General features: G+C 47.4%; 4 protein-coding genes across 14 annotated transcripts in view; 1 reads left to right on the top strand and 3 right to left on the bottom strand.

Annotated features, from left to right (window-relative positions):
- Positions 1–541, bottom strand: part of ptprub (protein tyrosine phosphatase receptor type Ub) — a 160,571-nt gene extending 160,030 nt beyond the window's left edge. For 4 of the 7 annotated variants that reach the window (XM_047597753.1, XM_047597757.1, XM_047597758.1 and 1 more), the window contains exon 1: positions 281–540. In XM_047597753.1, the coding sequence (XP_047453709.1) occupies positions 281–350 (70 nt within the window). In that variant the 5' untranslated portion in view covers positions 351–540. Of the gene's footprint in view, positions 1–280 lie in introns of all 7 variants that reach the window. The other 3 variants (XM_047597752.1, XM_047597755.1, XM_047597756.1) reach the window with 1 other exon arrangement.
- A 2,906-nt stretch (positions 542–3,447) lies between these two features.
- LOC125016326 (glucocorticoid modulatory element-binding protein 1-like) lies at positions 3,448–11,080 on the bottom strand. 4 transcript variants are annotated; one of them, XM_047598762.1, is made up of 11 exons: positions 10,730–11,080; positions 9,516–9,649; positions 9,171–9,229; positions 8,805–8,926; positions 8,261–8,364; positions 7,575–7,759; positions 7,191–7,334; positions 5,523–5,660; positions 5,214–5,330; positions 4,603–5,127; positions 3,448–3,551 (listed from the first exon to the last, which is right to left on the bottom strand). In XM_047598762.1, exons 2-11 carry the CDS (start codon positions 9,629–9,631, stop codon positions 3,517–3,519), a joined length of 1,545 nt encoding a protein of 514 aa, XP_047454718.1. In that variant the 5' UTR covers positions 9,632–9,649; positions 10,730–11,080; the 3' UTR covers positions 3,448–3,516. The 4 variants fall into 4 exon arrangements, with proteins under 4 accessions (XP_047454718.1, XP_047454716.1, XP_047454715.1 ...); XM_047598760.1 differs by lacking the exon at positions 10,730–11,080 and having other exon boundaries at positions 7,191–7,331; positions 9,516–10,710; XM_047598759.1 differs by lacking the exon at positions 10,730–11,080 and having other exon boundaries at positions 9,516–10,709.
- A 413-nt stretch (positions 11,081–11,493) lies between these two features.
- On the top strand, positions 11,494–20,776 carry si:dkey-34d22.1 (discoidin, CUB and LCCL domain-containing protein 1). 2 transcript variants are annotated; one of them, XM_047598756.1, is made up of 15 exons: positions 11,494–11,733; positions 14,227–14,448; positions 14,923–15,060; positions 16,093–16,144; positions 16,228–16,300; positions 16,386–16,519; positions 16,629–16,666; positions 16,779–16,970; positions 17,113–17,225; positions 17,377–17,551; positions 17,655–17,747; positions 17,923–18,016; positions 18,173–18,210; positions 18,304–18,411; positions 19,847–20,776. In XM_047598756.1, exons 1-15 carry the CDS (start codon positions 11,631–11,633, stop codon positions 20,278–20,280), a joined length of 2,007 nt encoding a protein of 668 aa, XP_047454712.1. In that variant the 5' UTR covers positions 11,494–11,630; the 3' UTR covers positions 20,281–20,776. The 2 variants fall into 2 exon arrangements, with proteins under 2 accessions (XP_047454712.1, XP_047454711.1); XM_047598755.1 differs by having other exon boundaries at positions 17,652–17,747.
- Positions 20,575–24,371, bottom strand: si:ch211-79k12.2 (uncharacterized protein LOC568844 homolog). Its single transcript, XM_047598758.1, has 2 exons — positions 23,782–24,371; positions 20,575–23,609 (listed from the first exon to the last, which is right to left on the bottom strand). Exons 1-2 carry the CDS (start codon positions 23,806–23,808, stop codon positions 21,777–21,779), a joined length of 1,860 nt encoding a protein of 619 aa, XP_047454714.1. The 5' UTR covers positions 23,809–24,371; the 3' UTR covers positions 20,575–21,776.
- Between the last annotated feature and the right edge of the window lie 327 nt (positions 24,372–24,698).

The following is a 24,698-nucleotide window of genomic DNA, read 5'->3' as shown; positions in this document are numbered from 1 at the left end:
AATTTTTTTTTCCTTAAGCCTCCACCAATAAAACTTAACGCTTCAGTTCACAAAGTTATTAAATACTCATTTCGTGCTCTCTTTTTTATTTTGCGCCGCTGGTAAGTCACGGGATGAGGCAGTACGCAGCAGATAAACGCAGAAACGTGTTGAGGAACAGCCTCGCAAAGTTGGCATCTCTCACCAGACTAGCTCCTCTTTTGCTTTTAACGGAGTTTCATCCGCATTTTAAAAACTTCCCAACTGCGTTTAGGAGAACGAGGAAGAACGCGCGTCTTACCTGTTGGCCCCTCGATGCCGTCGGCGTAGATCTGAACAGCCAAAATCAACAGAAAAGCGCAGGTGTTCATCGTGTAGATGTTTTAGTCCACTTTAAATGTGCGGGGGAAAACATTTCATTCACTCCGTGGGATCCGGGCGAGCGAGTGGCAACGGAGCAGCGGAGCCCATCTATTCCCCCCCAATTCTGACCGGAGTGGAGTTTCGGAGACGCTGAGGGAGACAGGGCAGAGCTAGTTCTGCAAACTGACGTCAGGGTAAACAGTTCAGGGGAGAGATTTCTTTCCCAAGCCCACTTTTCCTTCCCAGCCTCCACTTCCCCGCAGACGAGCGCGGCGAGTATGAGGCGGGCGCCTCCAAGCGGCCACACGCGGCAACGACACTGTGGTATTCAAACCTTGGCCAAGCAAAACCCCAGACTCTCTCTCTCTCTCTCTCTCTCTCTCTCTCTCTCTCTCTCTCTCTCTCTCTCTCTCTCTCTCTCTCCCTCTCTCTCTCTCTCTCTCTCTCTCTCTCTCTCTCTCTCTCTCTCTCTCTCTCTCTCTCTCTCTCTCTCTGTGTGTGTGCGCGCTCCGAGGCTTGTGTGTTCATGAGAACCGAGAGGACTTTCAGTTCCCTCTCCAGTGCGGTTCCTCCTCTTTAATGTTTGAACTGCAAACCTGATTTTTAATGTGAAAATGACAATTAGCTTCACTGTACAGGTTTGAGGTCAACCTCCCGGCTCTGTTCTTGATCTCCCTGTGCCTGTATGTGCTCCTCGGGCTCCTCCCAGCAGTCCAGAGGCCGCTCATGTTGGAATGATTGGCGATTCCAATTTGGCCACGGTTGTGCATGTCTCTCTGCGATGGACTGGGGCCCTGTCCACGGTGTACCTTCCTCCAGATGCCAGTCGAAATGGGCTCCATACCCTCCCACCCCACCCTCACCCCCATTTGTTTTAGTGAAAAGATGAAGTAAATTGGGAGAATGTTTAAATTTAATAGTAATCCTTCTAAATGAAGTTAAATTTGGCCACGCTGGCGTCTGCTGTTTAGACCTGGGTCTCAGTGGATACATTAGGAGTAACTTCCTTTTCACTGAAAAATCCTCTATGTCATTTTTTGCAGTTTGCAAATCCATGCTGTGGGCCAGACTAGACCCTCTGGCAGGCTGCATGTTTGACACCCGTGCTCTACAGGGTGAGTGATCATAGATAACGAATGGACAATGTTCAGATCGTCTGAGAGCTTCTTTTAAATTATAATCAGATTTAATCTTTACTCGTCTGAAACAGATTATGGGCGGAGTCAGCGACTAAATAAAGAAATACCCGTTATTTATTATTTGCCCATTACTGTTGAGTTTTAAACGTAAGTCTAATGAAACACTTTCCAAAGATTCTCATCTCTTGAAATGAGCCAAAACATTAAAACCAGTGACAGAAGAAGCAAATAACGTTGACTACCTATTGGACCTGGGATTTATGTGGATGTTACTTAGACATGTAGCACAAACCTAGACCAGACCAGGTACCCCCACCCCATAGCAATGACACTCCTTGAGGGCAGAAGCCACCCCCAGCAGGATGCAGAAAACTGTTTAGGTGAAACTCAAAAGACGAGAAAAACACCACAAGGTGATGACCTGGCCTCCAAACTGAATAGATCCCAAACTGATCAACTGATCGTATCTGTAGGATGCACCTGAATAAGCCTGATCCACAGAGACCCCTCCCCGTGACCCATACGACCCAAAGGCCCTCACATCCTACAGCCGCCACAGGACACCTTCAAAAGGCCCACCTCCATCACAACCATCCAGTCGCATCAGTTTTAGAAGCACAACATCGGGGAGGTGGTCATAATGTTGTGCCTGATCGATGTGTAGGATAAATGATGAATTCTGAAGGTGTTTTGTTTTTGTTTTTTTTTCATTCTCATGTTAGCAGCAGCTTTACAACTTTAGTTAGTCACATATTCACTCGGGACAGACACTTCCGCGTGTCTTCACGCCTACCCCTGTCAAATGCACAGCATATTTCTCCATACATTAGACACTCTGTCACATTGTGAGCACTGAATTTGCATTCGACGTTACGTTTTTTTTCCCCCTCCACTCGCACCTCCTCATACATGTCGGCGGATCTTCGACAAACAGGATTGCAGAAATCTGTCTTTGATTCTATGACATGTGCAAATTTAAATGCAAACACAAAGCTATAGAAAACCACATGAAGGGACTTGACACACACGCAGCATTTGCGGGGTTGCCATGTCACCGTCGTGTATAGCGCGTGTAAAAACAACGGAGGTGTGCGTTTGGCTATGAATTATTGCACACCGAAGCATTGTATTGAGATTCAGGTTTCAGATTAAACATCTTGCAGGGGGCTGATGTCACTGCACTTCCTCCCCGTGTTAAATGTAATCAAGCTGACATGTGTAGCTGCAGAACTCCAAACTGAATCAAGATGCCATTACGCGGGCTCTTCATCATTCATTTTGTTGCTGGCAAGTCAACATTAAATTAAAGGCGGCCAAACAGAAGCATCTAAGGTTTCCAACATGAGAGCCTGTTGCTCTGATGTTGTTAGCACGAGTGACAAACGAGCGATGCACTGCTCAGCAAATTACTTAATTAAACCAAAGGAGGGCGAAGTATGTCAAGCAAACACCTGTAATTACACCTGCTTGATGCACGGTGGACGTTTTTTGTGCCACGGTAGTGCAGAGCGGTAATTTATTCCAAAACAAGGGAGTATTTTGGCCAGAACCCGCTCAACTGCATGATTGCTTAATTCGCAGCGAACCTAATGGGATGCGTTCAAATCCGACCGCAGGACAGGTGTCAGCAGAGATGCCGAGAGCTGCGCCGCGATGAAAGTCATTTTATCAGCCCGACGCTCGCGGCGCCTCGCAGACAACTGCATCTGCACGAGCTGTGTTGCGCATGAATTGATAATAACATATCATCACAGTTCTGAGAGAAGCTGTCAAAGGCGAACCGTCGCTGTCTATCACGCAGCCTTGGCACGCGGAACGGCGCTCAACAAGTCCACAAATAGCGATTCACACAGAGAAGAAAACTGCTACTACACTTTTATCTGCCAGGTGGAACTTGTGAAGCATTGTGGAATGGGGGGAAAAAAGGACGATTTCCATTAGGTGACAAACAGAAAACAACAGAAAGTTAAGCGGAAAGTTTAAATTTGAATTTATTTGAAACGTGTTCATTATCTCGCGAGGACATCGCGGACCTTTAGTGCCACTTCTTAATCACACTTTCTCCTGTTCCTATAACAAAGAGAGGGTAAGGAAATTAATGGGTTCTGCATTTGCAGCACATGAAAGAGGACCGTGTTCCGTAAAAAATCAACTGTGCATATTAAAGAGTTTAAATAGTCTGCACGGACAGAAATGAAAAATAATGTCTCCTTCAGGCTGTGAGTCTGGTGCATAGATCTGGTCTGAGGCATCATTAGACCCTCGGGGACTAAACACAAGCCTGAGCGAGATGCAGTTTACAAAATCCAGATTATGTAAAATTCAAAACACACGTTCAACTCAAACAACAAGTATATTCAATGACAAATATTAAGAAAAAGCGTTGAGTTTAAGAAAAAGCTACCGGCCACCTTTTTGGCGAGGGGCAAAGAATCAGATGTCATATTTACAGACGTTTGAATCCAGTCTTTAGTAATTTGGAAACATTTTGAGTTACTTCACATTTGCCTGCTGTCTGGTCGTAACATATCCAAAAAAAAAAACGAGAAATAACTTTGGGTTTTTGGGCTGCAGCTAACGATTGTCTTCAACATAACCACGGATTATTGTCTCAGTGAAAAGTTTTTTTTGCTCAGTGAAATCTCAGTAAATGAGATGAGCCACAGAATAATGCCACCGTACTGCAAAGCATTATGTATTTTATAATATATTCATGTATTCTTTGAATGAATGAGACACGACTCTGTTTATGGGGGGAATGTCGGGTGAGCAGTCGGTCAACATGTCTGGGAAACACCGTGTGCTCACCCACATAAAGAGTCTGTTCCTAAGCGCCCCAGTCCCTTAAAATGTGGTCTGAACAGTCTCCTCACCAGTGTGTCCCTCAATATGTCCCTTAATGGGTGTGTTCCCACCTTTACTTTAAGATGTGTTTGATAATGTGCTTGTAAAACCACTGCAGGGACCACAGCAAAACCACCTCCTGTATATATTTGAACATACAAGAGAAAGTTTGACAAAGTAATTCAGCTTTTTAACCGTTTCCCACCACTGTGTCTTCTTTTACTCTCGGGCACAATTGCCCGCGATTCGTCCCGCAGAATCCCTCTGGCTCACTTACTTTTATGCTTCTTTGATGCTTTTCTCCCTATAATCATTTGTTCAATGTCACGCAGTCTTTCTGTCTCCTCTAGCTCCTCACTTCTGACGAGAGAGCCGTCCCGAAACTCTCCGGTCCTTTGTGCGGATTCCTCGCGGATCCCTGAGGTGTCCTCTTCTTCGCTGCCCTCCCGTCCCAGCCGGCAAGCCTCATCCCGGTTCCCCGCCTCATTGATTTCCCGCTCCCTCTCCGGCGCGACGCCGTGGCAATATCTGTCTGTCCTGTCAGCTCCGGCGCGGTGGCGCCGGCCGGCGATATTAGAGAAATGGGTGAAGAGATGAGGGTTTATTGCGAGCTGAGCGTAGGACGCGGCAGATAAGCCGGCAGCAGATAGCGGCTGGATCAACGAGCTCGTTTGGATGGGGGACGGCGAGCCGCGGCTGTTTGACTGGCCATGAGGTCGGAGGTGTTTAGAGGATGAGTTTCTGCAAGGTGCGCTTTTATTGCAACTTTGCTTCTTCTGGTTCTCCACAATCTCATCCAACACTACACAAAAACAAGATATGAGTTATTACGGTCCTCTGGGACCTGACTGTGTGCGCTGTGTATGTTGGATTTGACAGCTGTCTCACCATCAGCGCCGTTATTGACTTTGTTCCCTTCGTTCTGGCTGCGCCTCAGGTCCAGAGCTTGCTTCACTGGGTCCAAAAGTCCAAACATGTCACACAAGGAATTCAGTATGATGGCATCTGACAGAACAGAGTAACGACAAGTCAGCCACCGGGCTCAAACGGATTCGATTTTCTTGGTTTGCTCAAAGTTAATTCTGACGTTTAACAAGTTACTTTAAATAAAGAATCTGTGTTAGTTGGATTTCATTGGAATTCCCTTTGGCGTTTTACCGATCCAAAGATTAGACGGGTCCCGTTGCTGGAGCTTACCCGTCTCCTGCAGGTTGGCCTTCTCACAGCGAAGCTCCACCCCCCTGAAAGTGGTGATCAGTTCCGTGTGCAGAGTGGACAGGACCTCGCCCATCATCCCAGAGTCTGCCACACCCCTCCATAGCTTCAGTACTCCATCTAAAGAAGGACATTAGGACATTATTACTGCATGTAAAGTATGAGTTTCTCTTTCCTTTTTATACGAGGGGTAAGAGACACAGAAATCTGGAGGAGGGGCGTTTAGGCACCATCAATGAAGTGTTGGGTGTGATTGTATGCGATCTGATGCGCGCTGAGGGAGAGACTGGTTAAAAAAAAAAAGAAAAAAAAAGAAAAGGTCAAGCGCATTGGAAAATGGGAAAGCTAAATAAATAAGAAATGAGATTCGAAAGAGAGGTGAAGCATTGAAAGAGCAATAAAGTGGACAGGATAACGCGGCTGATGTCAAGGTTGCAGAGGCAATGAAAAAAAGATATAAGGAGATAAAGGAAATGGGAGAGGTGGAGCACTCGAAGAGGGGGTGTCAAATGGGCGATAGAGGCGTAGTCAGGAATGAGCCGGAAAATAGGTTAGAGACGAGGCGCTCCAAGAAGAGAGGGAGCGGGGCAGATTCATGGCAGAATAAAAAAGTACTTGGGATCCCTGCAAAACTGCGGGAAACGCAAGCTGAGTGCGCGGGAGCGATAAAATGTCAGGTGTGATCGACAACTTATCCCGTGAGAGATGTGCGCACTTTCATGTTTGCTTAAAGGTCTGTCAGGAGAAACGCAATATACCAAGTGAAAATAGTCCGGATCCTGTTTACAGCGTTAAATTAACTTATCCGTCCGTGTCAGGAATGTACGACACATTTGCGTAGATGGAGGGCGAGGGCTGTGAGCTGAGTGTGCACACTGCGAATTGTCGATTTGTTTTAAGCCTCGATGACAAGCAATACCGCGTGTGCAGTGGCGCATTGCAATTTACCATGCGTCACCCCGGGGCTATTTTACCTACTGTGGGCCGTCTGGAACAATGCTTAATCAGGTCACCTTTAAAAGCCCTTAAATCAGAGCTTAGGTCCCCGCAATCTCAGAAATGTCAGATGCCTGTGAGGGTAATATAAAGGGACATGACTCTCTGCCCGCCTGTGGTCAGCAACTTTTTAAGGACAGTCTGCAGGAACGACAGAACATCCCACTGCTGCAGATTCAGAGGTTCACCAGTTGGGGGGGGGGGGTCAAGCAGCTATGGCTGCAAGAGGGGCTGACACAGGAGACTGATGGATGACCCGTGTAAATCCATTATAGTGAACGGCTTACAAACGCGCGGTCCCTTGAGGACGGAGGGTCAGTGCATCCTCCCGTAGCACGCATATAGTGTCATTTTTAAAAAAGTTACTTGAGAGCGTGAACCTTATTGAGCCGATCAATACCATCAGTGAATAAAATTCTTACAAAGCTTATAGCAAACTGTATAAGCTGATACAGATTTACTGCTGTGTGAGATTTTGCCGTCATATTGTCATATTATGGAATGAACGCTAAGACACTGGAGTCAGGATTTAGCCTCAAAAGTCCCTATACGACATGTACTTTCACCAAAGTCATTTGTGAGTCCTTTACACCAATCACCTCCGTCTTTTTCAAGCCATTCAACGAGCAACCAAACATGCATTCTTGTATTTACCGGGAGCGTCAGGCCTCTTCCTCTTGGCAGAGTGCCCATTGGCTGTCGCGGGGTTCGCGAGCCGAGGGGGATCGGCGCCCCACTCCGCGCTTAACTTGTCCCCATCCAAAGGCTCCCCCACCTCCGCCGCATTATGCGCATCTGCTGAAATGGGAACAGATCACACGCTGTAATGAAACAGGATGTGAGTAAGCAGTGGGAAGTTCACCAAAATGAAGTCCGGGAAAATAAATCATAAGTTTCGTTATTGCATATGAATTACATCCAAGGCGCCTCAAACGTTTTGAGTCGGTGTCAGCTCGGTGACACAACAGCAGCTCAAGCATATGTGAAGGAGGGGGGGGGGGGGGAGACAACAAACTGTAAATGCCAGCTGAAATCTACCTGCCAAGGGAGGCACCTGTCCTCCAGCAGGGTCAATAGCCAGGCTCGACAGGCTTGGTTGCACAGAGGTCCCTGAAGGAAGCCGCGTGCTGTTGATCAGCACATCAAATTTGGTGCTGCGGCAGGTGTTGCTGCATACAGTGTCGTGCTGGTAGAAGTCTATCTGGCCCGAGTCCATCATTTTCCTGCACGGGGAGAAACAGGTTAAAACAGCGCAAGAAAATATTTGCGCTACGCAGCTGCTGAGGTATATTAGGACTGAATCCCGATCGCTTCCCTGCGGTTTGTTTGACACATTGATCTGGCCTCCGGGGGGAGGAAGAGGAACGCGTCCGATACTGCCTATTAGGTTTTGCACACTGCCTCGCAGTAACTCCGACAACAAGTGCAAACTTGATAAAGGGGTGAAAAGGATCACTTGGCAGCTCGAGCGTGTGATTTTATCCTGTTATCACAATGATGCTGCTTACAGTTTACCTCTGGAATGTACTGGCAAACACAGACCCATAAATTATACGAGCGTGAGATAAGTTGGGGAGTTTTCATCATGTCTGAGACTTTGAATTCAACCTAACAGAATATAAAGGGATCTCAAAGGAATTTGCAATTAGCAACTGTTAAACAACTGTTATAAGAGGAAAAAGAGGACAGGATGATGTTTTTTTTTTTTAAGTTGTAAAATCTACCTGAGCATAACCCCTCCCAGTCTGATGGCTCTCTTCCAGTCCTTCAAAGTAGCTTTTCCTGCCAGGTGAACGAACTGCTTAGGACTGATGAGTTGGTCATTGAACTGTAAAAACACGATTCATACTCATGAAAACTCATACAAATACAAAGGCACCAAGTAATAAAACAAAGGAAATTGACAAAACGTGAAGAGAAACTTTCAGAATGGTCTAATGCTAAGCTAAAACAAAGGCAGCTAGACTTGTCTGAGTCGTCTTAAAGCTGTTTCATCACTCATCCACGTGGCATCTTCACTTCCTTTCCTCTGCTTTGAATGACAGGCGGGTGCCGTCACATGCTCGGCGTCACCTGCTGCCTCAGCTCCACCGCTTTTTCTCATTTTTGAATTAGAACTGAACAGGCTTCTTGGGTGAGTGGAAACTGGAGAAACTTCAAGCAAACTCAAACAACTCCACTTTCCTTTGTCTTAGATGTAACATGACCTGGACGACCGAGGATCTGCACTGGCGGTTCACACAGTTCACATTAAACATTTCAGCTTACCTTGACACATCTGACGTTGATTCCTGGGCAAACAAACTTCTTAAACAGCAGCACCGCCCTGCTGTCTCCACAGGTGATGGGGTAGCCGTATTCAATTTCCTCTCCCTCGGCTTTACTTTCATCTGAATGTTACACAATGAAACACTGAGCACCTGCACTGGCACAACTGCATTCGTTCACAAATGTACAAGATAACAGAATGAAAATAAAAGTCATCAAATCCACCACAGGCTCTTTAAGCTGCTCTGTCAAAGCAGCTTAAAGTACACTGTGAATATTTAATTAGAGAACATATTACAGCTACTATATAGAGGCAATTTGTCGATTTTGTTTTGCTGTGAGGAATAAATGTCTTGTGCCACTTACCATGATGCGTCTCAATGGCCAACACTGTAGTGCCAGTGTCTGCAATGTCATCACTTTCCCTGCAGAGGGCGACAAATCCCCACAGAAAAATATAACTTAAGCGACTTGAGAGAGAAATTGTTCTAAAATTCAACAGTGAAATCTGAGAATAGCTGCAGCGTGTCCATACTTTTTTGTATGACTATTTTCCAAATATAAGCAACGAGCATTGGGGAAAACGTTATTACTGCACAGAAAAAAAAAATGTCTATACGTTTATGTAAATCTAATTACACTAATATTTGCCTACTTATTGAATCACACAACAAACGGAAAAAGAAGCTTTGAAGACGTAGTCCGTGTTACCCGTGCAGGATGGGCTGCAGGTGCAGGATGACTTGGGCCTTATGATTGGCGCTCTCCTCTTCTTTCACCGGCATCACCGGTTCCCCTGAAGACACGGTGACCTCAGCCCCCGCCATCACCCCCTCCCCGCAGAGCTGCGCACACAGAGGGTAGAGCACGCGTGTTGACATCCAAATCGCACACAAGCATGCAATCACGCAATTTAATGCACACACACAAGTCAGCGACATCCTCCCCCAACTGTCTTTCCTGGCATGCAAATATCATAGATACTGGGCTTAAAGCGACATAATCCTCAGAGTACATGAGTGTCCTGGATGATGGGGAGAGACATTTACAATTTCAAATGAAAACCTGGGCTGAGAAGCTATAACTGTAAAGGTGAAGAAATATAATAGGTACAGGAATATTTTCATATCAGATCATATCAGAAATGTTATGTAAAAATCAACTATGCATTAATGGCACCGCGTTTCCCATCAATAAAAGAAAAGTGGATTAAATGCAAATATAATACTGTAACCAAATTCGTATTAAGCACATTGCAGATGATATCAGTCTTAGAGGACCGCTAACTCTCGTGCCTGCCGTCATGTAGAATATAAATGAGGTGTATGCTACAATTCATGAAAGGGTTACAGCTACATTATGATGTAGGGAAATGTGTTATAGATGTTGGCAAATATACAGCAGATTTAGCAGACGGGTAACATGTGAATAAACTCACCACTGGACTGTACATATAACAACAAAGTAAATAAAATCCACTCAGATTAAGAATATATACAAAGTTAAAACATTGGTTCTGTCCATAATAATCTTTTCACAAGCAGAAGATGAAGCCGCCTACAACAACACAGATAAAACAGAAAGAAACGGAGAAGAAGTTAATTTACAAACTCTCTTTTAGGATCATCCCCTCGCAGAGAAGCAAAGCAGCGCACTACATAAACATATTCCACATTATATCAAGAAGCCCTTTTTTTGCTGGATCGCCGAAAAACTCCTGCACGGACAGTTGCGTGTCCTCCTCACCCTCCTTCACCCACTGGAGCTGACGTCTGTCGGTGCGGCAGCGCGCACCCACACACACACACCGGCCAAGCGCGCTCCTGTCCCAGGAAAGGGTTCACAAAAAAACTAAAACTCTAAAACACACACACGCACTTACCCAGCTGACCCGCGGAAGACAATTCTATTGTACTTTTACTCACCGTTTTACAGCAGGAGATAATTCATCCTCCGTTTGTCAGAGAGAGAGAGCATGCGCCGTGCTGCTGCTTGGTTCCACTTCCTGCAGTGAAGCCTGTGTTTGCCTGAGAAGCATCTGTGCCGCTGTCACGAGAAGCGGTTAGTTCGCACGCGATGTGTAAATCGGTCAGACTGCTCTTATGTGGCCCGGTTGGAATAGCAGTGCACGGCCTGGACGCCTCGGCAACATATTTCACGCACCACAACCATTGAAACGTTGAATGAAAGTTTCTCCCTGGGGAAGATTTTAAACTCGTACGCGCGCACTGTTGTTGTCGTTTTTAAAAGTTGTCATTTGCCTGGCTTTGTGATTTGGGTTTGTAGTGCCACGAACGCTGCAGAAAGTAGTTGCCCGTTGTATTTTTGTTGTTGCCTGTATTCCACCAGAAGGTGGCAGAGCTCGCAGTGAGTTTGAGCTAAGGTGTGTCGATGGGGCCCACGGTCGATGTGTTTAAAAAAAAAAAAGTGCTGCTTTTAATACTTTTAATTACGAACCTCTCAAAATACAGTCGCCTGTGGCCTTCTTAGACTAAGGCTCAGTGTTGACATCATCGCAGACGAGTGTAAACTAGTATTATTAGTAGTAGTAGTATTAAGAGTGCCAGTGGCTAGTCTCAGATCGGTACACGCGCGCGCGCGCACACACACACGCACCTAAGAATTAGCCCCGCCCCTATTTGGGAATGGAATGTTTGGTGTCCTCTGATCGACATCCCAGGAGGACCAATGGGAAGTCGAGTTTAAGACTCGTGGCCAATAGTAAATATATCCAGTACTTTGTGCTCTAACTTTTTTATTCCAGCCAGGACCTCGAGCCATCGAGGCATGCACCTTACGCTTCTTTGGCGCTGAGCGCTGGGAATCATGCTCGCGAAGTGTGAAACCATCGGAGATGCGGTGAAGTCTCTTGTTGCCGGTTTCTGGATCACTGTAAGCGTCTGTTCCGTGGGTGTTCGCGGCCAGGAGGGTAAGAAAACGCCTATGTGTTATTGATAAGATAAGGATTGTGACGCGAGACTTGATTCCGAACATCTTGCCATCTTGCTGCTGGCACTCACCTAGAACAGAAGAACTTCTGGTTGTTTTTAACTGTAGGAAATAGTTCTGCTAATAAATACACGGCTTAAATATGCTGGCATGACTACGGCAATGACCAATACATTTATAACCCATGTTTAAGACGGTTATTAGGCCTGTCATAAAACCATAAAACTCTGCCTGTTTAGTGGTTCTAAGTTCGTTTTAAAAAGCCACCTAATTACTATTAACCTGTATGTCACCATGATCTGGTCAAGTGTTCTGCATCGAAAAAGTCCAGGCAGTTTGACGCGTTTTGCTGTCTATGCTACATTTTTGATAAGAGCCACAATAAAGGTTTATATTAGTCTATCCGTGTGTTTGGGCGGCCGGGGAAAGGCTGTGGGTGCAAAGGTCGCGCATGTGAAGTCATGGCAGCATTCTTTACATACTCCGTCTCCGTCCCATGTTTACCTGCTGAGCCCAACTATCAGCTTACCTTCCCCACAGGTTCTATTCAAAACAGCAGTCCAGCCCAGTGTGAATCACGGTGATCACATAAACACGGAGACAAACAGAAAAACAAGTCGCTGCCCCGCAGACTATGACTCCAGCAGCCAGCCATACCACAAATCTCCGCTGTTGTTGATTTCTGTCTGTGTCTGGGCCTTTTGGCGTGCTCACGTCGGAAGATGATTAAGTCCAGGGTCAATTATTTACTCTGAATCACTTTTCCCTTGGCTAATGCACCACACCACACCGGGGCTTAGTCCGGGGCCGTGGTTCCTGGAGGGAGCCTCTGTGCTGCAATGGTGTGATTGAAACACACAACGGGGTAAGGCAATGCGGTGACAGGTAGCACCGGTGAACATCCTGTCTGCTAGTGTGGACCTGTAAGAACGTGTCAGGAAAAACCTCAGGTGGAAAACAATGTTGCTGGTGTGTCTGATTGACTGTCTGCTCTCCTGCCACCCAGGTTCTTCTAATATGACTTCTTAATTTGCTAAACTGGTCAGAACAGGCTAAACACATGCCCGTTTGAGCGCTCAAACAGACCGGGCCGCGACACAGGCCGGAGGTGAAAGAGTTTTAGTGAGCAGGGGACAATTAACCGGCCACCCAGACCCTCCCCGGCACTGCCGCCGCCTCTGTGGCCTCCCACCGGAAGGTGACAGATCCACGCTCTGTTGCCCACGGCTACAGGCATGTTGCTGTGGCATTTCCAGAGAATCCTTTGGGGACTTGAGGGGCCAACAGCATTCAAAGGTTTACGGTATTAGAGGCCGAAGAGCTGTCGGGAAGCAGGGAAACGGCCGGTGCGATGCAGGATGTGTGACACACACTGAGCAGGAGGTTATCCTGTGGTTTGCCCTAAGTATCCAGGAGCCTTATATGGAAGACGAGGACAGGGATGATGTTTAGGCTTTAGTCTGACCCCGGTGCCTCCTTTTCAAGTTTTGACCATTCTTGGAACACGTCACCTCTCTACATACTGGAGTTGGGGGTAAATTCGGAGCACGCTTCCCACACAGCTCTGATGGGAACTGAGTCATTTAGATTTTATGAGGAACAGGCATGTTGGACAATTTAAATATTTGTGTTTTAGCTCAAGTGTTAGTCACAGCAGATGTGGGTCAGAGGATGTAGTGGATCAACAGTCAAAAAAAAACACAAATGAATGAGTTTAAATCAAAAACATTTTTTTTTTTTTTGCAAATGTCTTCCAGGGAAGAGGAGTATCTTTTGCAATAAGTGCGGAGTTCATAGATGAACATCGCACTCTCAGGCGGTTGTGTCATCTCTTAGGTATGACCAGAAGATTATAAACATGCGCTGCATGTTCAGATTGGATGTGTCGCAGTCATCTGTCCTGAAACAGTGCGTCAATAAATCCTTAAATATTTGCACCTTGTAATAAAAGATAGGTCGATGGCTAAACCGCCTGTGGTTATGTCATCTTGGCTTTGGTTTATCGCGCTTCACATCTGTTTAGAAGCGAAACTTTAGTCTCATTAGTTCCAACGTACTTGGAAATGTACCGGCTGTGTGGGAATAAATATTTCTTGCTCTGTAGCACATGGTAACGTTAAAACTATTAATCGGCCAATCAGGGAAATATTGAACAAACAGACAATTAAAAGGCAAACATTAAAAAAATGTAAAAAATGAGACCATGCCACTAATGCACACGTTCCAGCTTGTTAGATGTGAATGTTTTTATGTCCGCGGTAAGAATACTTTGCATTTCAAGTTGCTGCCAAGTGGAAATAATTAAATAATTGATGGAACAAAAGAATCTGCGAGATGAATCCCTAGTAAAAAATAATCCTCGCAGTGTCTTGTTTATTTGAAGAGATGTTATTCAATGACGCAATATTACAAAATAAGTGTAAGTGTTCTTTTTTTTATCCCACATTTCTTATTGCGCTTGCATTGTTGTCAGGTAATGGCTGTGGACACACACTGCTGGGAACGGAGTCGGGCACCTTAGCCTCCCCCAACTACCCGGGCACCTACCCGAGCAACACCTGGTGCAGGTGGAGGCTCCGCGTGCCAGAGGGACGGACGCTGCGGCTGCTGTTTGGGGATTTTGACGTGGAGAGCAGCCCGGGCTGCGCCAACGGATCTCTAGTGATCACAGACAAGAGCGGAGCGCCCGGCCTGGGTGAGTTCTCCTCCGATGATGAATGAATGATGCCTCGCCCGCGTCCGCATACCTGCTGAGAGGCTTATTGTGTTCTCTGTGATCAACCGCCGCTCTCATGCCATTCGATTGGCACACTGACGGAAACCCCGGTTTCGCAACTGACACGTGTGCGCTCCTCAACCAGCTGTATCAAGTCATGTCCCGAGGGCACACTAAGAGTTTGACAACACACACCGAAATGAGGGCTGAGAGATTGAGGAGATAGAATTATTCAGCCCCGCTGCCTGATGTGCGGATTCCACAGAGCCTGGCTCATGACTTTTACCGCGCTTCCTCTGCTCTTCAGCGTAGCTGTCCTTACATGTAGATTTTCCATGTGGCTCGTTATGATACAGCAGAGCGCTGGGCCGACTTCGACCCTCCGAGGACTGGAAATAGACGCGCTCTTAAACGACGAAAGCCAACAGAGAGCTGTGTTTCTGTGCCCCGCAGGTCCAGTGTGCGGGAAGCTCGACGCGGCGCAGAAGAACGTCACGCTCCGAGGCGGCGAAGTGACCGTAACTTTCACGTCGGGCCCGCACCGTTCTGGACGAGGGTTTCTGCTGTCCTACGCGTCAGACAAGCATCCAGGTACGCCTCCGACTCCTCCGCTCTGATTCGAGTCCCGCTCATCTCCAACTTCTTGTATTATCATGTCGCTATTGAGCCGTTGTTGTCGCTGAACGCAACGCGCGCACATGTGAGCTTGTTCGTTCATTTGCAAGTTTACACTGGTGTGATTTTTTTTTACCACTGCGGGCGTTCATCGCCGAGCATGTGAGCGTATGAGTCGCCGCTTATTAGCATTCATCCTCCGTCGCCGTCCTTGCTCTGGCATGTTTGCTGAGAAAACAGGAGGGAGACTCCTTCTCCCGGGCTGAATGGAGTGAGGCCTCGGGCTTCAGTCTGTCACTTGAAGTGACTTGGAAACCTCAACCCCCCCCCTCTCTCCCGCTTTTATCATTCTGTTAACTACTTCAAGCTCTCTACCAGCTCACTTCTGTCGGCGTACGACATCCCCCTGTGAGGTGCTTTTCAGTCGACATATTTTACATTCCTCTACTTGTGCTTAAGCAAATTATTTGCGGACTGAAGTCAGAACGTCCTGGATCCCTCATAGTTTATGTTCAACAGCTAATTGAATAAAGGCCCTTCCTGAGTTCGAAGCGTTTTCTGTGGAGTCTATACTTAGAGATTCTTCTTCTCTCTGCATGAGGTAATTGGTATTGTACAGTATGTATCACGGTTTCCTGTTTTCTACTGGGTTGTTTATGAAATCCAGCAGTGTCTGGAGCCCGCGCTCAGACACACAAACCACTGTCTGTTAGCCGGGATCACACGGGGACCATTCACTGTAGCCGTGCACCGCGACGGAGTCGCAGTAACAAAGGGCTTAGTCACATCTACAGCGATGACCACTCATCCCCCGATATAGCGCACTTGGAGCGCGCTAGACTGTCTCCAACAGAACCTGTGTTTGTGCGGTTGAGTGAATGGCTGGTTGGGGTGTTATGTAAGCCGGAGACAGAAGTCCCACGTCATAGTCTTGTAGTCCACCTATGTAATTTTTTTTAAGAAGGTGGAGGTGATGAATCTTTGTGTTTTTTTTTTGTTTTTTTTCAGATCTCATTTCTTGTTTACAGCGAGGATCTCATTTTAGCTCGCAGCACTTGAGGTAAGCGGCGACTTCTCCCGTCCTGCATTCTATTTTAGTAGAGCTGCACTTGTCTCTTCAACTGTTGTCCTGCCGCTCCTCAGCGTGTACTGCCCCGCCGGATGCAAGAGCGTCGCAGGGGACGTTTGGGGGAACTCTGACCAGGGCTACAGAGATGTAAGGACGCATTTCACTCGGCCCGAGCTGTGAGCTTTGATTAAATTCGTGTCTGACAGCATGGACTGTTTCCTCTCCGCCCCAGACCTCAGTTCTGTGCAAGTCCGCAGTCCACGCCGGGTCGATATCGGACAGTCTGGGAGGCCGCGTCACTGTGAATCGCGAGAGAAGCCTTACACTTTACGAATCCGCCTTCGCCAATGGAATCCTTTCTAAAATGTGGGTTTGCTGCTGCTGTGTCTTGTCTTTTAACTTTTACAAACCTACCAGTCTGCTACAAACCGCTTTAGTGAAACTGATTTGATTTCCGATGATCCTCTTTCAACAGGGGATCGCTGTCGGAAAAGAAGCTGCTTTTCAGCCAAGGTAGGAGCCGGACGTGACATTTGTGATGACATGCTGAACAAGGCGTACTCATACTCATTGATGTTCTGTCTTCAGGTGAATAAAAAAGTCTTTTCCTCTGGTTTCCGAACAGAATGTAACAACGTCTTGGCCGTCTCCGGTTTAAACGCCTCATCTTTCACGAATGAAGACGGTCAAGAGCACGGCATGTACTGGTCCTCCGTAAACATGGATCGCAGCCACGAGTCCCTGCTGTGGACGGCAGACGGCAACGATCCGAGCCCCTGGGTGGAGATGGAGCTCAGTGATAGAAGCACTATTACAGGTAGGAGCTAGAGTCGGCATTAACATGTGTGTATGTGTAAAAAAAAATATAACCTTTTCTAATCTAACATACGCGTATCATTTAGTTTCTTTAACGCCTTGCCGTGTTCCCTAAATACGAACATCTTTTTTTTTCTTCTCAGGAATAATAACAACGGGATCAGCTGAGTACTACATAGAAACCTACAGTCTTCTATTCAGCAAAGACAGAAAGAACTGGAAGCCGTACAAAGGAGCGCTGAGCAAAGAAAGAAAGGCAGGTGCAGCATTGTTTTCACATTCAGTCACTGGTTACCGAGCCCCTAACGGCCTGAGCTGAAGTGTAAGTTAGTTCACGTGGAGTTGTAGATGCTGTTGCTGGTTAAGTTAACACTATCTTTTTTTTTTTTTTTTTGTGCGTCCCCCAGGTGTTCCTCGCGTACAACGACGGACACCCCAGGGTGCTCAACAGCTTGTTTCCTCCCGTCGTGGCCCGATTCGTTCGACTGCAGCCCCTGAGCTGGCAAGGAAGAGCTTCAGCCCGGGTCCAGGTGCTGGGCTGTCCCGTCGCGAAGGCCTCGCCGAGGGCGCCCCCACCCGCAGGTAGGCGTCAGCCGCTGGACCTTCCCGGTTTATCGTCGGCAAACGTCACCCGATTCGCTCTTATCTGATCTGACTGTTAAGTTCTCTCTCCCGTCGCCAGCAGAGAGCCCGCCCGCCAAAGGTGACGCGAGCACGCCGCGGCCGAGCCCTTCTCCCGCCCCCACAGGCGCCCCGGTGGTGGTGGAAACGACGCTGAGTGAGTAGTTGCATCGCCGTCTAATTCGCCTGTGTGCATCTGGGAAGGGAAAGTGAAATCAACGCCACGTGCGTTCCAGTTTTACATTCTGCGTCGTTTACGTCGCGATAAAAGCGCATTCCTTCCTCAGACCTTCCTCGGCTGTTTAGTCACTCAGACACTTGCACTCTTGCAGGCTCCGGCCAGCCAGTCATCGTGGCAGTGGGAGTGGTCTTGGGACTGATAATGTGCGGAACATGTTTGTTGGCTGGACTGTGGTGGAAGCGGAGGTACTCTACACTAGTACTAGCACATTGTGCACATGCTCATAAAATACGTATCGTTTTAACAGGACGGTGGAATGGGTGGGAATGCAAGGCTCAGACTGACAGTTCTCTGAACTTGTTCAAATTGTCTCATGACTGTTTATCTTCTTGTCCGTACAGGAAAAAAGATTCAGAAATGAAGTACTCCTTACCCACAAGTAGGTGAAATGCTATCGAAATGTCCCAACGCTTTCTAGAGTGTGTGTCAAAGAGGCCAGCTATGACTCTGTTTTTTTTTTTTTCTCAAATAGGTTGCCAGAGTTTCAAGGCAAAGAGTCTCCCTTGCTCACAGTCGGAGCTTATCTCCTACCCGCTGGAGCGAAATGTCCATGACGCTCTACCTAGCCCCCCTCTCAACGGTGAGAATTCGGTTGTTGTTTTTTGCGTCTCTGCCGTCCCGCCCCCTTCCTAACCCATTGTGAGTTTACTGGTCATCTCAAGTGTTTCCCCGCTCTAACGGCCTCCGGCCTCCGCGGTCAGTTTGAGCAGCCTCATGCCAGGCCTGACAGGGCAAACATCTCTCTCCGCGGGCCGTCCATTCTTTCCCCCGGCTCAGCCCATCACCCAGCCGCAGTATAAACATTCCTTTCTTTGGTCCACGGAGCCGCTCTGAAAGAGACCCTTTAATTGGAGCCTGATAAAGGCGGCTCACCCCTCCCCGCCGGTCCCATCTCTGCCTCCCCCGTCCCCTCCCCTCCCCCGTGCGAGGGGAGGGGCGGGGGGGAGGCCCTTCAGTACTGAGAAGTCCAGTGATAAACAGGACGGAGGGCCAACGCTAAGACAATCAAAGCCCTCTCTAAAGCCTGTCTAATTAAAATAGCTCTGCCTCTGAGGCCCCCTGTAGGCTCTTGAGGAAGTTGGAGGCCTCCCACCCCACAGCCTCTTCTGCGTGGATGAAGTGTAGCATCTGGTTGGTTCGTGCGACGCCTTCAAGCTCCATGTGATTAGAGATGTTGTTGGTGACCAGACAGCTCTGCTGCAGCATCTCCCAGAAACTGCTCTGTTAGACGCAAACGAGGAGTTGAGAGTTTTCCCATCACTGAAAGGATTGCTGCTGCCTTTTTGTACAATTTATGTTTCTTTTTTTTTACCTATTTAGTTTTTATTTCATTAAATCATACTGATAAGTCCCTACGGTTTTCTGTTAATGGTAATTTTTACAGTCTGGTATAAAAGAAAATTGTGGCCTCTAGAGCTAGCTTCTTCATTTACTATACGTGGGTAGGTTTTTACGTAACTCATTTAATCAAATTATATAAAGATTTGTACATTCCTTGTCAAAGGAACCATCTCTGGTTTGGCCTGTTTGTTCAAAAGACTTATTTGATTGATCTGATTCTGTTTCTTTTGAGTTTTTTTTCATAGTTTTAACGCTACAGGGCGCATTACTGCCCTCTGCAGGATAAACGTATTTACTATGACCACACTTCAGATTCTGCTTGCTTTCCACAGCCTTACTATTGCTTTGATCACTTCCTGATTTCCCAAACTACAGCCAGGTCAAGGTCACGATTACAGAATGTTTGTTACTCACTCGTCAAATAATGTGAGGCGTTTAAAGATGTTTTTCATAAGACCTTATTAATACATTAAATATTTACAATCCAAATAGTTAGTTGTTCGATTAGATTAGATTGTTTTTTGCTGGACTTAATCCTATTGAAATGTGTAATTCAAATCATTTAATCATTCAAAAACAATCACCATCAACTGAACATATACTTTGTAGCTGATGCCTCGTATCCCTGTGTGCATCTCAGATTAATAGAAGTCAGCTTCTTTTTTTTTCCCCAGACTATGCTGAGCCTGCTGTTACGGCCGTTGGACAGAAGGTTGGGTCGACATTTAGACCTTCTTCAGATGAGGGCTACACCACCCCCTTCGCCTGCAACCATTACGACACTCCCGGCAATCTCCCAGAGTACGCCGAGCCGCTTCCTCCGGAGCCAGAGTACGCCACTCCGTTCAGCGAGCTGCCTTCCGAACCAACTCTGACGGGGACCGTTCACAGTAACGCACACGGACCCCGTTTCCCAGCACCCGCCGCTGGTGTCAGGACAACACCGAGCCACAGTCAGTACGACTGCCCCTCGCACAGGATGCTATTCAATGGCTACTGCACTCCCGCTCTACACGCCAACGGCCCGCGACCAGTCAGCACGGTCTACGCGGAGCCCAAGCCATGTGACCCTTTACTACGGAAGCACACGTACGAGGAGCCTTTGTGAATGCAACAAGTACAGACATGTAGGAATACGGGCTCATGTGCCGGGATAAGAGGAGCGCTAGGACTGGTCTCGAGTGGACAGTGCTGTCCAGGATGCACCGACGCCGACTTCCCAGTGAGCGGCGGTACCCAAGGTTCAGGAGTCCTGACCACTGTGGATAGATGAGGGCGAGGGTACACTGCTCAGAGCACACAATGATCCGAGAGCCATACAGACATAAATATTTTCTTCCAGGAAGTATTTTTATTTTTTTTTTTTTAACTTGTGATGCACAAAGTAATTACAACTCAGAGATACTGTTTATTGATGTTTAATCACAAAATGCACTTTCTGAAAACACAGAAATGTATACTTGTTAAATGTATTTAACAGGTTGAAGCATAAAAACGGACTGTATATGTCGTTGTCCTCACATAATATTGTATTTGTGTGTAATTTCAACACTTTTTGTAACAAAAAGAAAACATTTAAGAAGCACTATAAATGGTACGCTGTATCAAGGAGTGTTGTCGTGACTACTTATGACCACTAGGTGGCTCCGGTGAGCTTCGCACGTTATCACTGATGGGTGTGTTAGTGTTTGCTGGTTGTCATTCTTCAGACGATTATCTGAGCATTTTTCAGTTCAACATATGCCAACAATAAAAAGGCTGGATTGAAATCCAACAGAGAGGCACAGCTGGCAACATGGACGAGAGATTCAACTGACTCCGGTATCCTTGAGCAAGGGACGTCCTGTACTCAATTGAACACCAGAGGAAGACAGTGTTTCCTTTTTAGAAGTTTAAGTCGTGTAACTTTTCCAGTGTGGGGCCTTCAAACCTTTGTTTTTGTTTTTTAATTATATAATTCTATATTATGCAAAGTGCACTGGATTCACTGACTTCTGTATATGAAATATAGATTCAAATGGATTAAATTACTAAATAATTTAAACTTGTATAACATTTCTGTTCACAGTGAAATACAGAACAGATTTGAAATTTGTAGTTTTTTTTTTTATTACAAAGCTCAGGTGGCAGTTCTTAATTCCTCCAAGGAAATGTTACTAAATGCCCCTCAAATTTTCAAAGTTGTAGGAAGGCATCAATAAGCTTGACACAACACGGGGGAACTACGTCCTCCCCCGCTGCTGAATAAGGCACAATAAATCAGTTCTATTAACAAAAACACCAGCTGACTTGGCGTGTGATTGGTGCAAGTGCTTCGAGTTATGTTAGGTTGGACTTACATGGACGACATGTAGGAGAGACACATCTGCACGAACGGGATACGTCTATGATGCTGTGGCGAAAGAAAGAAGTTTCTCGTTGAAATCTATCTGAAAAGTCATTACAGTTGTTCAAAAAAGAAGAAAAAGTGCACCATCAAAGACTTTCTGATTTGACAAGAAGTAATGTTCAACTAAAATCTACATTCTACACAAATAATTTCAGCGTGTCAGAAGTTATTCACTCCACAGCCCGGACAGTCAGCCTGTTGATCTTGACCAACAACTAGTTATCTTGGACCCTCTCATTTGTGCGGAACTCTTTCCTCTGCCCCTCCGCCTCTTCCTCCTCATCCTCCTCTCCCCCCTCGTGCGAGTAGTGCGCCAGAGTCTGGTGCCTGTTCCTGGACGGGGCGTCTTTAAAGCGCAGGCCGCAGTCCTCGCACGCATACAGGAGTCCCTCCCTGTGACTGCCCGGGTTCGCTCCCTCCGACTGAGATTTGTGCTCATTTCCACCGAGGGCAGCGGAGCCGGAAAGAGCGGCGTTCAACTCGGAAGAATCTCGAGAGTTCGGAGCCGCGTGCGAGTTGTCCTCCGAGATGCTCGCCATGTTGAGCCCGACGGTCGTCGAAGGTAAAGTCCTGGGACGACCCGGTGGACACCCGCGACCCGCAGGCCCCCGGTACCCGGCCCCTGCCTCCCCGGTGTGTTCCGGGGCCAGCCCGTGGACCGTGCGGTAGTGGAAGCGGATCCCCGAGCGGTTGGAGAAGGCTTTCCCGCACAGGCTGCAGATGAAGGGCCTCTCTCCCGTGTGGATGCGGGTGTGGATCTTGAGGGCTCCCGATTGGGTGAAGCACTTCCCACACTGGTTGCAGCGGTAGGGTTTTTCCCCCGTGTGCGTCCTCTGGTGGGCGCGGACGCCCGCCAGGTGGGGGAACCCCCTGCCGCAGAAGCCGCAGGAGTACGGCCTCTCGCCGGTGTGAATCCGCCTGTGGATCTTCAGGGCTCCCGACTGACTGAAGCTCTTCCCGCAGTCCGAGCAGGTGTAGGGCCGGGCGCCCGTGTGCACGTTGAGGTGTATGCGGAGGTTGCTGTGGGAGTTGAAGGCCCGGCCGCACTCCGTGCACAGGAAGCCGGACGGCTTGTGGGCGTGCTCGGAGCGCTGGTGCTGCAGCAGCTGGGACGGCCTGGAAAAGGTGGCGGAGCAGTGCATGCAGGGATGCAGCGAGAGCAGCGTCGAGCTCGTCCGGCCCCGTCCCTCCTCCTGCTGCTGCGTTTGCCTGTGCTGGTGGTGGCACACCTGAGTGCAGGCGGGCAAAGAGCAGGACAGGCAGGGGAAGGGACCGGAGAGCTGCGGAGGGTGGGGGCAGGTCAGACAGGACGTCAAGGGGCAGTGGTGGTGGTGGAAGTGATGGTGGGCGTGGGTGTGGGAGAGCGGCGAGTCCGCGCCTTCCTGCTGGCTCAGGATCTGGGCGCAGGTCTGCAGGCCGCGGTGGACGCACAAGCAGGGAAACACGGGGAGGTGAGGGAAAGTTCCCGAAGACACTTTGGTGGGAGGAGCGTCCGAGTTTTGCTCCTGCGCCCGAGTTGCTCTGTCGGCGTCGTCGCTCGGCTGCCGGCCGGTCCCCAGCTCGGACGTGGAGGTGCTGCTCGGTACGGTGGTGTCCGGCAAGCACATGCTGAGGCTCACCAGACCCGAGCAGCTGAGATCTTTGGGCTGACACGCTGCGTCCGATCCAGATTGTCTGGGCGTCAAAGTCTCAAAGGTGTTGGAGTAAGGGCAGCCGGGGCAAGTGCAAGCTTGATGAACATCTGAGCTCCCCCCGGCCTCTCTTCTGTCTCTGCCCGCCGCTTTCCTCTGTGATGCCCCGGACTGGATGTGTCTGCCCGGGTCTGCCCCTGCCCCTGCCCCTACCCCTGCCTTGCCCTGGGCGGGTCGGGGGACCTGAAGGGTTTCCAGGGAAGCAGGCTTGTACCCCAAAGTGGCCGCAACACCGCCTCCGCCAGCAGCCACCCCCCACGCCGACTTGACCGCATCTTGCTGGTTTTTGGAGTTGTTTCCAGATGTAATGAGATCACCGATGAACTGATGCATCTCCATCCAGGAGCACTGACCAGGCTGCGGGAAGTACATGAAGCATCAGTGAAGTAGCGCTAGGAAAACTGTTCAGGTTACAGTTTACTGGAAATTAGCTCAAAAAAATAAATTTCAAAAAAAAAAAAAAAAAAAAATCCCCAAATACAACAACGTCACGTTTTGGCTAAATCAAGTAACATGGTCGCTAACTTACGATGTCGCCACACTTGTCTTTGTCCATGAATTCAAACAAACGGAGACGTTGGCGCAAATTCGACGACTCGGCCTCGCGGAAACGTTTTGATAAAGTCAGACAGCACAGGTAAAAACAACGAGCGCGACAGGCAAAATAAAATAAACGAGACTAACACGTCTGCAATACCATCACATAGCGACTGTCGCCCCTACCTATAGCCCACTTAAAACATCCCGTCACCAGGCGTTGTATTTCCGGGTTTGTGAATCACGTGACCGGAATTGTAGTCTTTTAATATTATTATTGTTATATTTAACAAATTCCATCTACAAAACACTGTGGCACACAATCTTCACAAAGTCTTTTTGTAATTAGCATATAATACAAAAAAAAATAAAAATATGTAAAATATGTCACAGTCACAAAATACAAACATACATATACAATTCATAAAGCAGGAAATAAAAAGAGAGAGAAAAAAGTACATGTGGCTAGGGGTTGCTTTGTGGATCATACTTGTCAATTAAAGTGAATATGGATATTGTTAATTAAGAAAACATGTTCTTTGTTTTCTGAGACAAAAACGTAAATAATGCCATTTTAAAGAAAGAGTTCAAGTAGAATATTGGTGTGATGCTTGTCATGTATATCAGTCTATAATGCTTCTGTGAAAATACATGGAAAGAACAAATGAATAAATAAATGTAGTTTCAATGTCCTCACAAAATACACTTTTTTTTTTATAAAATTGTGTAAACTTTATCTGATATTTGCTAAACTATTACATTTAGCTGTTCTGTGGGTATAACTTTGCTCTAATCTGTGGTTGTTATGGACATACAGAGAAATTATCACACCAACTATTTTCATGACAGAGCTACAAAAAAAAAGGCTGTTCATCCTTGTACAAAACAAACAATCCTGAACTGAATACT

The sequence above is a fragment of the Mugil cephalus genome, chromosome 11 (assembly GCF_022458985.1).
Source record: "Mugil cephalus isolate CIBA_MC_2020 chromosome 11, CIBA_Mcephalus_1.1, whole genome shotgun sequence".
Taxonomy (NCBI): domain Eukaryota; kingdom Metazoa; phylum Chordata; class Actinopteri; order Mugiliformes; family Mugilidae; genus Mugil; species Mugil cephalus.
The sequence above is the reverse complement of the archived record's forward strand: the minus strand, read 5'-3'. Positions and strand labels throughout refer to the sequence as shown.